This window comes from Solanum tuberosum, unplaced genomic scaffold, assembly GCF_000226075.1.
Source record: "Solanum tuberosum cultivar DM 1-3 516 R44 unplaced genomic scaffold, SolTub_3.0 scf00141, whole genome shotgun sequence".
Lineage (NCBI taxonomy): Eukaryota > Viridiplantae > Streptophyta > Magnoliopsida > Solanales > Solanaceae > Solanum > Solanum tuberosum.
In genome coordinates this window covers 293,128-310,619 of record NW_006239075.1, presented here as the reverse complement: position 1 = coordinate 310,619, position 17,492 = coordinate 293,128, and the positions used below count along the sequence as shown (strand labels likewise).

The following is a 17,492-nucleotide window of genomic DNA, read 5'->3' as shown; positions in this document are numbered from 1 at the left end:
TAGTCGGTTAAAGTTTGTTGCATTACTGTGATACCTTCAATCTGGAAAAATATTTGATCTTTATATTGTGCAATAAAGAGATGTTTTTTTGTCGACATTCAACATCATCATTCAGAGTAAATTACGAAGATTGACAGAAATAAAATGACCATAGCCACTTTGTCACCACAAAAGGTGTCTTTTCTCTGGGACTTCTTCTGAGATATTACGAGCGATGGGAGAAAACTGAAGACCGTTGTCTCTGTTTTAATGGGTAAAGTGATATGAGAGAGTGGATATTAGAATCGGGTTAATGGTTGGGTCGAATATTTTTTTTACTAAAATCTGAAAATTTAAGCATTTGATAGCAATAGGATGTATCAAAATCCACTTCGGGAAAAACAGAGTATTAATTAAACAAAACACAAGGAACAGGTTCAAACACTTAAACAATATAGAGATCTCATCTAAAGCCAAAATGCTCATTCATCCTCCTGGCTGTGCAACCTAGCAAGCTTGTTTGTTATGACAACGTCAAGCTGGGCAGCTCGCTCGACGATCTCTTTCCTCTTCCTGGTGGAAACATTATGTGCAATTTCTGCACAGTATGTTCTGGCAAGGAAAGAAAAACATGTTGGATGACAAGACAAAAGATAAATTAAACTCAATAGTTATAGTACAAATTAGGTGACAGGTAAGTGAGCATATCAAGTTACCTGTGCAACCTAGCAAGCTTGTTTGTTATGACAACGTCGAGTTGGGCAGCTCGCTCGACAATCTCTTTCCTCTTTCTGGTGGAAACATTATGTGCGATTTCTGCACAGTAAGTTCTGTTGTGCATCATTAGGATCTCAAGCTCACTAGCATTATGCACAACAAACTTCTTGAAGCCATTGGGAAGATAGTGGCGAGTCTTCTTGTCTGACCCGTATCCAATATTGGGCATCAAGACACATCCCTTGAACTTTCTCCTCACTCTGGAATCAATACCCTTGGGTCTGCGCCAGCTTTCCTTGACAGTGATTCTTCGGTCACTCTGAGGTCTAATAAACCTCTTCACTCTCTTCTTCACGACCTTCTTGTTAAGCAGAGGCACGACCATTGTTGTTGTTCTACCTTACCTTTGGAACTAGGGTTTCTGCTAAGCCGCGAACTCCTTCGGTTTGGGAAGATAGTGGCGAGTCTTCTTGTCTGACCCGTAACCAATATTGGGCATCAAGACACATCCCTTGAACTTTCTCCTCACTCTAGAATCAATACCCTTGGGTCTGCGCCAGCTTTCCTATTATAAAAAATTGAATGTTCAGGTCCAATTAGTAAGCTTGCTCAGTCCAAATACAACTGAAGAACCAAAAGACTTCTAGAAACTACACATGAATTCACATATTTCATAGGGCAGCCACCATTATCACCAGTTTAGAGATCTAATTCAATTAAGCAAACGAAGCACCACTGCCACAAGTCCACAACAACCCACTATACAGCCGTCACTTCACAGTCCAAACACCCAAAGACATACAGCTATTAACAAACAGTTGCTGAATACTCAAAGAAGGTGTTATTTGGATGAATGGTGCTACAAGATGATATTAATAACAGAATGATAAAGCCAAACAAACCAGAGAAATTGAAAAAAAAGGATGCATATGTGATACTAAAAGGAGGATCTTTATCTAAATGGATGAACCGAATATGCAACTTAGCTATCAAATGTAGTCATATTCACCTTAAGGATATCAGCTAAGAAATTCCGGGAGGAAGAAGTAAAGGAACACCGAAAACATGATAAGAAATGCAATAAGAGAGAATTAAGGTAACGCATTTACTGAATTGACACATTCAGACACAGAAACTCTCTTTCCCTCTCCCTTCCCTTCTTTCAAGGGTCAATTTTTTCTCCTTTTAGACAAATTCGACATAAATTATATCACTTTATCAAAAATAATCAAACGCAAACACAGAATATAGTTAAACCAGGTAGCAAGAAAAAAAATCACACCAAACACTTATTCAATATAGATTCAACAAAGAGAAATTTAGGGACCAGCAAGAGCCAAATATTAACTTTTTTAGATTCAGAGTTACAAATAAATTTTAAACAAAAGAGTATACCTTGACAGTGATTCTTCGGTCACTCTGAGGTCTAATAAACCTCTTCACTCTCTTCTTCACGACCCTCTTGTTAAGCAGAGGTACGGCCATTGTTGAAGTTCTACCTTACCTTACCTTCTGCAAAATAGACGTCACACATTAGATGCAAAATTTACAAAGATGAATGAAGAAGACAAACTGGAAGAGAGAATACTCACTGGAACTAGGGTTTCTGCTAAGCCGCGAACTCCTTGCTAGAGAAGATTGTTAATGGAGAGTAGTACAATTATATATCAAAGTTGGGGAAATAACTAGGGTTTCAGATGTGAAAGCCCAAAAGGCTTTTATTCGATGGGCCGTATATGTTCAAATGAAACTGAGGCCCACTGTAAGGCCCATGAATAAAATGGAATGTGGTTAAATGTTTTTTCTTTTACTTTTTGAATGCTTATAGCATAAAAACATAACTGAGAATATTAAATAAAATTAAAACGTTACTCTAAAAAGATGAAAGATAACATAGAGGATAGTATAGTAGATTTAGCGTCTTTTAATCTTATCACTCTGTTTAAATTTAAAAGTTGAATCTTGACAAACTTGTCCATTCATCAACCAACTAGATCAAATATAATAAACAAAGGTGATGGTTGGATTGAAATTGCACCTAATTATATTTCTCGTAATATCGAAATAACAACTGTAAACCTTGACTTATTTAATAAATGAACTACTAATTGTTAAACCATGTGAACAATATGTGTTATGTTAAATCGAGATTTTTTTTAGTATCATACGGGAGATTAAGGGTCTATAATATAACTTTTTATTACTGGGCTTAAGGTTATATTTTGTGGGTAATAAAAGGAAAATAGAGTTTGTCGATAATCAATAACGATCGGCTATACAAAATTTGAATGAAGACAACTATGTTTCAATGTCCAACAAGACTTTTTATTATTAGGAAGAGTAGCCAATTTAGCTTCTCGAACTTTGCACAATCTAAATCTCTCTGTATAAAATCCTCAGCCTAGTGATGTAACACAATTTTTTTCTTTTACAAGGGAAGAGATTGTAGTTGGGTTCAAATAGGCCGGTGAAAGACGAGTAGGCAAACATGCAGATTGTACCAATCAACTTTGAGTCGAATAACGATTGACCGATGGATCTTCCATCGGATACAAATAAGTCTGTTAAAGATGAGTAAGCCACCAACATCACCACCTATAGTTCTAACTGTAATGCCCAGAAATACTTTTATCAACTTTAATGCAGTGAAATGGATTTTAAAGTTATTACTTAGACATATCTATTCTTATGTTAGTGAGATATAATAGAAGGTCGGTTTACAACTGTTGAGAACTAAAATTGAGATATCATAAGAAATTACGTGATTGACGACAAATTGAAATAATAGGTGGTCAGTTTACGTCTGTTCTGAAGCGATATAACGCTGGAATATTTTGTTTATAAATCTGCTAATTTAAATATAATATTGGAGTGGGAAATAGGCATGAAGTAAATGAATATGTCGATAATTCATCATGCCATAATGTTGAGGGAAACATTGTTTTCTACCAATTTCATGATATTTTAGGAGATATTTTCATTTTTACGATCTAAATAGGTACGCAAATTATAAAAGGGCAGGAGATTTAATTTCCTCCAAGGAATATGTTGGACTGAGTCTAGCTTAGAACTAGCCATTCAGTAATGGCTCGACCAAATCCTTCCCTGTTATAAAGTGGAAAAGAATGAACGAATAAAAACAAGGATATAAGAACAACAAATTACAGTGAGAAACTAATTTGAAGTTCCGTTTCTTTATATATATACTATACGTTCAAACCTCCTTCAGTAAGAGATTCCCAAATTTATCTCAAGTAACTAGTTTATGAACCAAAGCAGACGGGGAGAACACGGTAATTACAGATGGTTCCAAGAGCAGTAAAGTGCTAAAGGAAGAAAGTGAAGGCCTGCCTTAGTAACTATGATTAAAAATCTGCCACCAGCAATGTGCAAAACCTAAACACTTCCAACTGAAATGGAAGCAGGACGACTCGCAGTTGACCCAGCAACCAAGAACCTTCAAAACAACAATGGAACCGTTGATTTTATAGCAAATAGCTAAGTCCGCCTTTCCTCCCTAAGATCTCCACCAGACCAGGTGGATCTCAAATATTGCCTATTGCTAAGCTTCACCAGCATGAGCAGGAGACAATTTTTTTAACAGAGGAAAGAGAGATGAAATAATGCTAGTACTAATTAAAAGCATTGTACAGAACTATGTTCTTACCATTAACAGATTTAAGGAACGATCTTCACCAAAAGAAACCATCATCATCCAGATCTCCAGAAAGGTAATTGAAGTCGTCATACTCCAAGTCAGGATAAATATAGTCAAAGTCACTGTAATTATAATAGTTTGAGAGACCATGGTCAGATTCATCATCGGCAGGGTTGTAATCACAAATTTGAGCACTTAATTCATAACCATGAGTGCAATCATGAGGGCACTTCAGATCTATAATCTGCTGGCGACATCTCGTTCCAACATCCCCTTCAAGATCAATACTATAGCAATGGCGTAAGTCAAGTGATTCAAGCAGGGGGCAGCCATCAAGAATGGCACACAAACCTTCGTTTGTCATTGTATTCCCAAAAAGTGCAAGGTGTTGCAATTCAGGCATATTTAATGCAATAGCATGAGCTTGATCATCGACATTGATCTGTAATCTTCTAAATCCTGTCAATCCTCCTCTAAATCCACAGACGTTCAATGTAAATGACTTCAACTGAGAGCACGAACGACCAATAACTTCAATATCCACTATACTAATAGAAGTTAAGTAAATGTGTAACTCCTCCAACAACGGGAAATTTTTAGCTACTGCAGCTAAACTTCCCTTTGAAATATTATCACAGCCGACAAGTCGTAGATGCCTTAGCTGATTTGATCTGTTTAGCAGGGCATAAGATTAGATAAAAAAACATAAAAATACAACAAACTTACATTTGAGAAGACTGCAAGGGAAAACACCCATCGAACTCAGAGCTGAATTAGCTAGAAAGCATGCACACAAAGCAAATTGACAACACAAAGATAAGAGATCTAAAACAATGTAAAAGGCTGAACATGACACATGTTAACAAAAAGTAAACAAAACGGACTGAAGATAAAGTCATGCACTTGAAGCAAGAATAAAGAAAAATTCAATTCTTATCTCTGAAACCCAACATTCCCTCTTACCCCGCCGCTCCGAAAAAGCAACTTCCAACTTCACAAATCTGCATTTTTAAGCAAAAAGTTGGCTACCTCCTTTGGATTTTCTTAGATCAACATTTTACCACATCATCAAACATTATAAATTCTTACTTCTGCCTATCTGCAATGAAAGCTACATCATTATGATTTCTGCTTTGTCCTTTGTGGTATATTAGAAGGGAAATAAAGGGAATACTTTATACATAACAATACAAAATTTAATTGCCTTGGAAAAGGAAATAATCAACATATCACCATTCCCATTACAATTACACCACAACTTTCAAATTGTCCCTTTTTCATTTAAAATATCAGGAAGATCCAGGTAGTGTTCCCCATTTAACATTGGGAGAATGTTACAACCAACTAGAATACAAAGTTGTTTCGTAGTTATTTCAGGGAACACACACTGTATTTGCTACATACTATAAAATATTTGTTTCTCTAAAGTCTTTTAACTTCTATCAGAAAAGTTTTTTAAAAAATGACAGCAATCTGTTGTTTCTTCAATGCTTGTAAATCTCCAGGGAAGTGTATCGTTAGTTGGCATGACGTAGTGTTTCAATTGGAGATTGCAAACGGAAATATTAACTTGTGAATTGCACAAATTTATCCAATAATACGTCAGACTCACAGAACTCATTAGAGCCAAGCTCAAGCCAGACTTACCGTTCAAATAAGTTTGGCATTAAATTAGGATAAAGTGACAACAATGGGGAGCCAGGATCAAATGTCAAGGAGGTTTACTTGTTTACTTGCATCCTACGCTGCGTGGACTTCAAAATCTTTGCCGCACCCGTATCTACACAACATGGTGTAGGTGTAGGATCCATACCGGATTTGGTCAACTTATCTTGGCTACATTTTTGAAAACTTGTTATCGTATTCCTCAGCATTAAGGTTTATGCTGGCCACATCCAAAAAGATATCAACAGTGAAAGTTAAAAACTAAACAGCAGAAAAAAGCTAATTCCTAAAAAATCTACCAACTCGACAGCATCCTCTAAGTTTTCTTCTTTACACCAGAAATGGAGATTAGCAATACAGTTCCCCTTAGTTTTCTGTAGAGAGCTAAATCTGTTCTCCAAGCACTCCTTTCTTTCCACATTGTCCACCAAATACATGCAGGGATTGCTCCCCACCATCTCTTTATAACTTGCTACCACCTCTCCCAATCCAACAACTAAGGAGGTCTGCAGTGTGTTCTGGCATAGTCCACTTGATAACCCAAAGACTAAAAAAAAGTGACCACAAGTGGCCAGTCACCTTGCAATGCATAAATAAATGGATGTTTGTCTCTGCATACTCATTACAAAGAAAACATTGTGATGCTATTTGGATTCCTCTCTTCAGAAGGGCTTCATGTGTTAGGCGAGCTTTTCTGACTACCAGCCAAGTGAAGCATTTGATTTAGTAGGGACCAGACAATCCCACACCTTTGACCATGGGCCTATACTGCCTCCAGGTTGCCTCAAGATTTCTGTATTATACAATTTGTTCATAGTGAACACCCCATCAGTATTATGTCTCCATCTAATAGTATCTGGATCTGTGCCTCTGAACTTGTCGATTTCCTTCAACAGGATACCCACCCTGTCGAGTTCCCAGTCATTTAAATTCCTCCTGAAGCATATGTTCCACCCGTGAGGAGACCAAGAATCTGCCACAGTTGCTTCAGGCCTGCTACAAATGATCTTGCGTACTTTGACTACATTCTTGACTGAGAAGTATAAATTGATTCTTATATCTATATAACAGAATGAAGTTTTATTAGTTTTAGTTCAGTAACTTTAGGCTCATTAAACAAGAGTGATAGATGAAGATGTTACTCTAAGATTTAACAGAATGGTTGAAATGGAGAAGTGTCACCAGGGTGTTATGTGATAGATGGATACCTACCAAAGTGAACGGCAAGTTCTATGGAACAGCTATAAGACACCAGCTATGTTATATGATAGTGAATGTTGGGTTGCTAAAGATCAATGTATACATAAAATGAGTGTTGAAGAGATGTAAATGCTAAGTTGGATGTGCAATCATACCAAATTAGGTAAGATTATAAATAACTACATTTGCTAGAAGGTGCGAAAGTTGCTTGAGATGGTTTGGACATGTTTTGCATTGACCTATAGATGCACATTCAGTAGGTGTGAAACTATGATAATTGAAGATGTTAAAAGGACACAAGGTAGACCTAAATCACATGGAAGAAAGTGGTCTTAAAAGACCTCCAAATGATTGGTATCAATACAGACTTAACGAAAGGCATGGAACAATGGAAGAAAATGATCCATAAATGTGAGTTGACAATAGGTTTTAGACTCGTATGGAACTTTTATTATTAGTAGGGGTGGTATCATTTATATATATACTTTTAACGTATTATTTATTTTTATTTTATTTATTATTATGATGATATGGTATGAAACCACGTATGTAGTAGTTATTTGTTGTTTATGATAATATAATGGTATGAGCTAAACTGAAGAAATGAGGATTCATATAGCAAATCCTAAATTGTTTGTGACAAGGACGTAGTAGTTGTTATTGTTGTTATCGTAACACACCTTCCTTTTTGAGAAAGTAACAAATGTTATCAATATCATCTGCACAAAGGCAATGTTGGATGCCATATTCACAATTCAAAGGGCAAAACCAGTGTATCATTGATTCTTCTTGGATTCTAAAATAGATTACGATTCATCTTTAAATTTCTCTTGTGCCAAAAATAGGACTATATATATCCTCAAAACATCTTGAGCTAGTCCATCATATGCATGCAAGGATTAGCTTCAATCTAATTCTTCTATCTGACACATCTACTGTTGAATACCTTCCTTTTTATGAAGTAAAGATCAAAGTAAGAAAGTCTATTATAAAATACCTTCCTTGTTACGCATCCCTTTTAATGGCATCCCAAACTATTTAGCATGAATTTTTTATTGAGCTGGTTTTGAGGGTAAAGAAACACCTGTCAAAATCTGAGAATTGATCATTAAACAAAAGCACATAACTTGGCAATTCTCTTCCGGGGCATTTCTAATAGAATACATCTAAATAAAGCACTTGCAGCTAAAGCTTAGGTTAAGTACAGATATTAGTGACCAACATTTCCTATAAGGAAATAATTAGTAGTGTTGTATAATGCGAACATCAGTACTTGATATTGCTAATGTATGTTCAATGGTGATAATTAATTTTTTCCTAGAACGGCTTATGTTAGATTTTTGTTAGGTCAACCGATCAAGACAATATTTGCTTACTCATTGAATTCACTATGTAAATTAAACATGAATATATCAACTAACATGCAGTTTTATGCAACCTTGCTTTATTTGTTTTTAAAAAATAGAGTGCTCTGGTATCTCATGGTGCAACAGCCAGAATTGTGTCCTATAAAAATAGATGATTAAGCATGGTAATGCCCAAAAGACTAGCTAAAGATATATTTTTAGGCAAAGCTTGACCATTTAGGAGTACAAAAGTCATAGTGTGCCATGACAAGAGTTACAGAAGTTCATAGACAAGATTGGAGATTAAAGTGGCTTGAGTCCTATGGTGCGTGGTGCTGCAGTGACAGGGTGAGCATCCATAAAAGCTGAAAAGACCACATTTTTAATCAATGCTGAAAAGACAAAATCCATATTGTGCAAAAAGGGGTTATTTAAAGATTGAGTACTTTGAATTCAAAAGTTGAAACAGAAATCACATTTCAACAAACTTAGCAGTGAACAACAAGTTGTATCAAGCACCAACACTTTTATAGAGAAAATGCATCAAATGGGGTCCCATTTTAAACAAAGTTTATACCGTGTGTTTTTACACATCAAAATCAAGTATCTACCAACTCCTACACATTTCAATATTTTCTCAATCATGTCTCTGGCAAGAGAGGCAGTTCACTCAAGATAATCTCATCATAAGGAGACTGCAGTTATGTTCTAGATGCTATTTATGTGAGGTTGAGGCAGAGACAATCAATCTATCTATCTCTTTTTTTTACACTGTAAGACAACAGATCTACTATGGAGGATTTTCATTAATCTAAGGGAGATAAGGTGGTCCATGCCAAGGTGAACCCAGGAAGTTTTAGCTTGATGGAACAAAGATGGAAACTTGTAAAGGGACGGAGAGATATGGAAGATTATCCCTGTCTGCGTTTGATGGACTGTTTGAAAGAAAAGAAATGAGAGGTGGTTTGAGGACAACAGAAGCTCTATGTGGAAGATGAAGATGATGGGTGTGTTTTTCAATTTTCCCATGTTAGGTTGGTCATATATTTTGACGAACATTTTCTCTGAGAAAACAAGCTACTCATTAATAATGACACAAATTCTGCTAGTGACATTCCACATTGATTGCGTGCTGCCCACCCTCCAACACACCTCATCTTCACCCACACCCCTAACTCCCCACACCCAATCTTCAATAATATCTATCAAAATTATATTCAAATGCTTTTAGAATGGTATTTTTTGCTTAACTAACAAACACAAAAAAAATAAATAAGAAACCTACTTATTTTCCTAAAAACACTTGCCAATTACTATGGAAAGCATTTTTCTTACTCCCGAACTGTTTGGTCCTTCTCTAATATTTATGTAAACAAGAATATACACAAGAAGCAGTGTATATTCCTGAGGTCTTAGATTACTTATGAGAGTCTAGGTGATAGGTTTTGTTGGAAGACAACTCATTTGCGATCATATGTAATTACACTTTTTGGTGTAGTTCATGTTTATAAAATACAAAATGTTACCTGAAATACTCTCTATAAATCAAAATGCATATCCGCACTATCAGTTAGAAAGATCTAAATATCACAAAAAGTTTATAATAAAATGAATAGCGAAAAAAAAAAAAACCACACATACCTCTCAGCTATACACTTGAGCAAGCCGTTATTACCAAAATACTCGATGTTAATTTTGGACAACTGACCCTGGCTGCGATCAACAGCAACGCGGCACGACTTGTGAAAGACAACATCCATTTCCATATCTTCTGGATTGCGCATGTCAATTACTCGCCACATGGAAGGGTCATGGCACACCTCCCACCAGCTATTGCAAACATTCTGTGCATTTAGCAATGTATCTACCACTCCCACACGGCGAAAGATGTCCGCCGTTATTTCTCGAGGAAGCTCCACCCACGGTGGCGACGGCGGTGGCGGCGGCGTGGCGGATGATGGTGCTGCTGCTTTCTGGGGAGGTTTCTGCTTGATTCTCCATTCATACCGTTTTGGCTTCGGCATTTTTTATTTTTTATTTTAGGGCTTTACCGCTTTTATTTTTACGGAGTAGCTGTTTATCACTGCAATTGAAGGAAGAAAAAGGAAAAAATCAAAATGCCTAAAGCATGGGTAATATTTTTGCCACTTATTTTTATACCATATATAAATAAAAACTATGCTATTTTTATACCATAAATAAACTATGCTAAACGCACATAATCTCTTTAATTTGTTCCAAAATTTTATTTTAATACTCCAATTTAATCTTATTTTATTTTAACTTTGCAATTTCATTTTTTATATATCATTTACACACAAGAAAATTATCATGTATATAAGTATTTATCTTCTTTTTTTATGAAAAGAACTTCGTATAAATCTTCAATACGAGTTAAACAAACATTAAAAGGATAAAAAAACATCCAATTAAATAATGCTATATAATTTATTTTCTCCAAACCATTCGAGTCGACTTATCATTTACATTAATCATGTATCAATTTGTCATCTTTGTGCAAAAAAAATTATTATGTAATTATGTTCAAACTACATAATTATTTTTGAGACCGATTAGTAATGGTGTAATATGTGTTAATTTAAATATCGAGTTTATGTTATTGTGAATAATTGAATATATATTTTTTTCAATCTATGTAGCAACAACAAAATATTTATCAACATTCCGATAATTCTAATTTTAGATTGTGGTATAACATTATTCTCCTAAATCTGACTCTTTACTTGTTATTTTAACATTTTATTTTAGTCCTTTATAATGTAAAATATAATGGATATTTTTAATTTTATATAAATGAAATGAATTATTATATAAAATAAAAGAATGTTATCATTAAAAAGTTAAATATAAAATGAGATTAAATGAAAAAGATAGGCGGATAAGTAAAATAGGTGAAGGGAAAAATAACATTGAAGAGAAGATATAGGAAATAAATAGGGAAGAAACTTATTAACCATAAAAAAATATCAAATATCAAAGTCAAATTAGCTTTCAAGTATTTTTAAAAATAAGTAATCTCGTCAATCTGTCTAGTTAATATTTTGTGCTGAAAGGATATGTAAAATTAAAATTAAAATGTTAAAATAAAACGAGATTAAGTTAAAATGACAAAAATAAAATTCAATGACGAGTTAAGAAAATTGTCCATGCACTTAGTCTTTGTATTGCTAATTTTACCATAACACTGTTGTGCATGTCGAGTAAAAAAATGCATATTATCATAAAATATTAACAATATTATTTAAGTATAATTCTGAACAACAAATTTACATGAAATAATATAATAGTTCTTAAATGTGTAGGGTAAAAAAATACATATTATCATAAAATAAAAGCGAAATAATTAAGTTGAATTTTGAATAACTAATTTTACACACAAAAAATAGATTATATATATGAATGATCATACTATACTTATTCATCAAATCTATGAACACAATCAATTAAAGTTCAAATAGTCCATGTAATTTATATATTTATTACAAATTGATTAGTCGCAAACGTAAAATCTAATGTATGATGATTAATATTTTCTTATAAATGTTATTCTTCGAATTTTTTTTACTGTATGAACTAGTTTGGATAGTTCTTACATTCCTTTTTTTTTTTTCCTTTTACACTATTGATAATTGAATTTAGATTTTGAAAGAAAATAATATCAAAAAATTACTTATTCACTAAATATTGTTTGTTTTAAAAATCTCTCAAATTACTGATATGATTCACACACTTATAATGATTGATTTATTATTCTTTATGGTGTTGCAACCTATCAAATATTTTAGCGTAATAAAAATACATAGCTTAGACACGTTGTTCTTCATTAATGATAAGAGAAAAATATTATTTATAATTTTTTAATTTTTTTACAATAATATTTCTATTTTCTAGGTAGAAAATGTCACAATTTTATAAGAAAATATTGACTAAGGAGATTTGTGGCAAAAATAATAATAATACAAGTACCAATTCATAAAAAAAAAAGATTCAACAAAATTAAAGAATCATATATTATATTAGAGGAACTAGAAGCTGCTATAAAGATGAAAAAGAGTCGAACAAATCTTTGTGGGGCTTGTGCTAAAAGAGAGAGGAGAAGAAAATCAAAAAAGAAAGAAATAAAAGAAATCCACGAATATGAAAGAAAAGGAAAAACAAGGAAATTCAATTGCTGAAATAAAAAATAAATAGCAACAATCGATTTTGAATGGTTAAGAAGGACATACCTTGAGTTTTAAATAGAAGCCTCCATTCTATTTTTGAGGGGAAAAGACAACACTTCGAATATTTTTAAGCTTTTCTTCTACTATTTTTTTCTGTTATTTTTTAAGACAAAAATTATTCTAGTTCATGTTTTTAATTAAAAGTGGAAATATTCGTCTTGGATATTTCTTTTATTTTCTTATTTAATGGAGAAAAATATTTCCATTAGCAGTACTAGTTTTATCATGGATTTTTTTTTGTTGTTGGAGAAATGATGAATTTTGATACTTCTATATAAAAGTAAGTATCAATCCAGCTTAAGCTTTATATTTGATTATTATATGTTTCATCGTGAGATGTTATTTAATTTATTAACACTTATCTATTATTTATTACATATTAATATATTACTAATTCTATAATCGAGAGAGACGGAAGAAGTAATAACAATAATTCAAGTATTGATTGATTGTTAATGTTTTAGTAACATCAACTTATTTATGTTATAATTAAATTTACACTTATTTGCAATAGCGAGAGATGAATCTATATATAATATAAAGCTAGATAAAAGAATAGTGTTGTGGACACCTCTCTTTGGCCAAGGATCCTATTTATCTTTTTTCTCATTTTTTTGACAATTTTTTCTATTTTTTATTTATTATTATTGTACAAAAATGAATGTGTCAATTATTACTCAATTTATTCATATTCTTTAATATAAAAACTTAATTGTGTTTATTTCCATTACTCCCATTACTTTTGATAATCACAACTCCTAATTCATATTAATAGTCATGTTCATGATATCTTTTGGTATTTCATCTTATGTCCAATAAATAGAGGCACTAGAAAATTTTCTTACAAAAAAATTGTTCAAGTTTATGTGTAGTATAGCTAGGGATTAACTAGGTGGAGTTTCCTCATCTTTTTGGCCAAGAATCACAACTTCTTTTATAACTTTATAAAATAGTATTTTATAGCTTATGTATCGCTTTAAGTTTTTTACACACATGATTTGATTATTTTATTGCAGGTGTTTTTTTTTGTTGTTGAAAGGAAAAAGTTCATCTTCTCCTTGATATTTGATAAACTGATAGAATTTCATTCTAACAGGCTCCCGCAAGATTGTTGGAGGAAATGTATAATTAGTATTTTTTATTTTCACGTAAGTCATAATTTTTATTACTTGAGTTTTATTGTGAGAATTTGACAAGAGTTTTATGAAATGCAAATTTTATATAATATAAAGCTAGATAAAAGAATAGTGTTGTGGACACCTCTCTTTGGCCAAGGATCATGTTGATCCTTTTTCTCATTTTTTTGACAATTTTTTTATTTTTTATTTAATATTATTGTACAAAAATTAATGTGTCAATTACTACTCAATTTATTCATATTCTTTAGAATAAAAATTTAATTGTGTTTATTTCCATTACTCCCATGACTTTTGATAACCATAACTCCTAATTCATATTAATAGTCATGTTCTTGATATCTTTTGATATTCCATATTATGTCCTATAAATAGAGGCATTAGAAAATTTTGTTACAAAAGAAATTGTCAAATTTATATGTATAGTAGAGCTAGGGATTAACTAGGTGGAGTTTACTCATCTTTTTGGCCAAGAATCACAATCTTTCTTATAAGTTTATAAAATAGTATCCTATAGCGTATAAATTGATTTTTTACTCACATGAGATTTGATTATTTTATTGTAGGTACTTCTTTTTTTGTTGAAAAGAAAAAGTTCATCTTCTCCTTGATATTTGACAAACGGATCAAATTTCATTCTAACAGGCACCCGTGAGATTATTGGAGGAAATGTATAATTATTATTTTTTATTTACATGTAAGTCGTAATTTTTACTAATTGAATTTTATTGTAAGAATTTGACAAGAGTTTCATGTAATGCAAATTTTATATTAAATGCTTAATTTTAAATTGCTAAAAAACTCATTTTTATTTATTTTTAATGCAAAACTTAATTGTCTTTATTTTCATTACCCCATGACTTTTTATTATTATAACCTCTAAAATAATTAATAGTCATATTCATGATATTATGTGTTATCCTATATTGTAGTCATGTAAATAAAGATATTATAGGACTTTGTCAAACGGAGCACATTAGCATTTTATATTGTTACTTTCTATGTTGATGCTTTGATTTGACATGAAAGAATAAGATGAAAGTTATTAAACGACGATTGTGGATTGTGGCTCGGAAGATTGTATATTGATTTCATATTTTTTTTAATGTGTTAATGATTAAGATCCCAAAAATGATGTTGCATAATTTATTTTAGTTCTCTCATGATTTTTCTTTATTTTGTATTATTTAATATAAAATTTTGATTGTCGTAAATTTATAATTTATTTTCGTTCACAGTAGTATGACTTTGTTGGACATAAATCTCTCTCTCTTTTTTTGGTTTTTACTTCCTCAAAAATGTTTAAATCTAATTTTTTCCCATGAATTTTCAATTACAAACCATTCACTAAACGTTTTAAATAACACTAAAAGTTATACAATAATGTCTTGAGTCTCTTAAGTTTTTCATCTTTATTCTAATATATAATCTTTGGCTAAGAATTCTATTTATTTTTTTATATAGTACAATTTCTCTATTTTTTTATTGTGGAATTATAAATATATCAATTAATCGTTCATTCATATTATTTATCGCAAAACTTAAGGATTGTTATTTTCATTACTCTCATAATTTTTAATATCATATCCTCTAAAAGAATTAATAGTCATATTCATGACATTATTTATTATTCATATTATAATCCTAAAAATAGAAGTATTGTAAGACTTTTGGAGAAATGATTATATTAGCCTTTTAAATTATTATGTTTTCGATACTTATTTTATTCATTTTTTAATTTAATTTGAAAAATAAAATGAAAACTATTGAATATTGATTGGCTTGTGGGAATGGATGTAGACAAGAGCTCGAAAGATTATGTATTGATTGTGTGTGTTTTTTATTTTTTATTTTTTAATGATTAAGATTATAAGAATGATGTTGTATTTTTTTGTTATAGTTCTTGATTTCTCTTTGTTTTATATTTTATATAAAAAAATTATTGTCGTAAGTTTGTATTTTCTTTTGATTTAAAATAGTAACTTATGACTTTGTTGGAAGTCATCTAACTACTAATCGAACATTTTCCTCTATGAAATCAATCATATGTCTATATAAATGTATAATAACATCTTATCGTGTTTGATAACCGCGCACAGAGCAGACAATTTCACTAGTAATATAATAATTAGTTATAACAAGTAAGATAATCGGAAGAGATTTACTAAGAAGAAAAAACATGCTTTAAGTTCAAGTACATTTTTCTAGTTCATAAATATTGCTATTTTGACAATTAAATTGTATAATCAAGAGTATTGCATTTAATCGTTCAACTTTAGTGATAAAATATAAATATAATCGCAAGAGATATTTATATTTTTATGAGTAATAGAAATCAAAGAATAAATTTTTACTTTATATAAATATATTGAGTGAAATTAGGATCCCAACATCTTTTAACATATTGTGAAAAACAAAAACATTTTCTCTACCTTTTTGTTTTTGTATTGGTAATTAATTAATTCGCCATTCAATTAATTATGATTTTCTTACTAAATATGAAATATATTCATAGTTTATGTATTTATGAAATACAATGACAATTTATTTTAAAAGATCACGAAATATGTTTATTTCATGCTGAAGAGAAATATAATATATCCATATACAAGAGAAATACAATGTATCTATGTCATTGCATATTCACATAAGGGAAAATCACTTGCGTGTACACTTTTTAAAAAATATTTACGACATTTGTCAACATTATTCTTTTAACTATATATAACAATTTGGCTGAATGATAGTATTACTAAAAGTTGTGAATGACAGCACTTTTTGCTAAGTTCAAAGGAACAAGATTGTTTGAGTATTGCTAAAAGTTGACAAAAATGGTAATAAATTAAAAGTATACTTAAAAGTGGTAATTATTAAATAAAAGACATCCACTTATGTAATTTTTCCTTCACATAATACCGATATTTTGTGAGATATTTGTTTTCAATGAAAGCATTTTACATGAAAAACATTTTCGTTCATACCGAACATTAGGGGTGTTCACGGTTTGGATAAAAATCGATCCAAACCGATAAAATAAAACCGATTTTATTTGGGTTTGGTTTGGTTTGATTTTAGATTTTTGAAAACCGATAGTAATTGGTTTGGTTATGGTTTTATTCGAAAAAACCGAAGAAATAACCAAACCGAACCGATGAATTATATACATATATTTTGTTAATATACATACTCAATTTATTATTTTTATAAACAATTTTAAAGATCTTATACATATTTTCATTAAAATTTCTTTATAATTTACTTATTGAAAGCAAAAATGCCCAAGATGAAACATTTATCTTATTGATTTCATGTATATGAGTGTCTATGTCAATTATTTGTGGGACTGAAAATGTTATTGTCTCTTCCTTCTAGGCCAATATAGTGAATTTTAAAGCTTTATTGATAGTAAATTTAGTGATTGAAAGTTTAGTAATTTAAGTCATTCTAACTATTTTTCGTTTTGAATAAATTGTTTATTTTATTTTTGTGTATGGTTAATGACCGAATAATCGAACCAAACCAAACCGATAAATGTATATTATATTTG

The 17,492-nt window shown here is 31.2% G+C and overlaps 3 protein-coding genes across 4 annotated transcripts; all 3 read right to left on the bottom strand.

Annotated features, from left to right (window-relative positions):
• Positions 1–323: 323 nt before the first annotated feature.
• On the bottom strand, positions 324–1,136 carry LOC102588702 (60S ribosomal protein L32-1). Of its 2 annotated transcripts, none has more exons than XM_015311146.1 (2): positions 696–1,136; positions 324–477 (listed from the first exon to the last, which is right to left on the bottom strand). In XM_015311146.1, exons 1-2 carry the CDS (start codon positions 1,079–1,081, stop codon positions 462–464), a joined length of 402 nt encoding a protein of 133 aa, XP_015166632.1. In that variant the 5' UTR covers positions 1,082–1,136; the 3' UTR covers positions 324–461. The 2 variants fall into 2 exon arrangements, with proteins under 2 accessions (XP_015166632.1, XP_006352982.1); XM_006352920.2 differs by having other exon boundaries at positions 324–575; positions 794–1,136.
• On the bottom strand, positions 1,121–2,391 carry LOC102589033 (60S ribosomal protein L32-1-like). The gene is made up of 3 exons (XM_015311134.1): positions 2,289–2,391; positions 2,092–2,208; positions 1,121–1,261 (listed from the first exon to the last, which is right to left on the bottom strand). The coding sequence occupies exons 2-3, from the start codon at positions 2,179–2,181 to the stop codon at positions 1,121–1,123; spliced, it is 231 nt and encodes a 76-aa protein (XP_015166620.1). The 5' UTR covers positions 2,182–2,208; positions 2,289–2,391.
• Positions 2,392–3,892: 1,501 nt separating this feature from the next.
• LOC102588374 (putative F-box/LRR-repeat protein 23) lies at positions 3,893–10,674 on the bottom strand. The gene is made up of 3 exons (XM_015311145.1): positions 10,207–10,674; positions 4,364–5,025; positions 3,893–4,153 (listed from the first exon to the last, which is right to left on the bottom strand). Exons 1-2 carry the CDS (start codon positions 10,587–10,589, stop codon positions 4,389–4,391), a joined length of 1,020 nt encoding a protein of 339 aa, XP_015166631.1. The 5' UTR covers positions 10,590–10,674; the 3' UTR covers positions 3,893–4,153; positions 4,364–4,388.
• Positions 10,675–17,492: the final 6,818 nt, after the last annotated feature.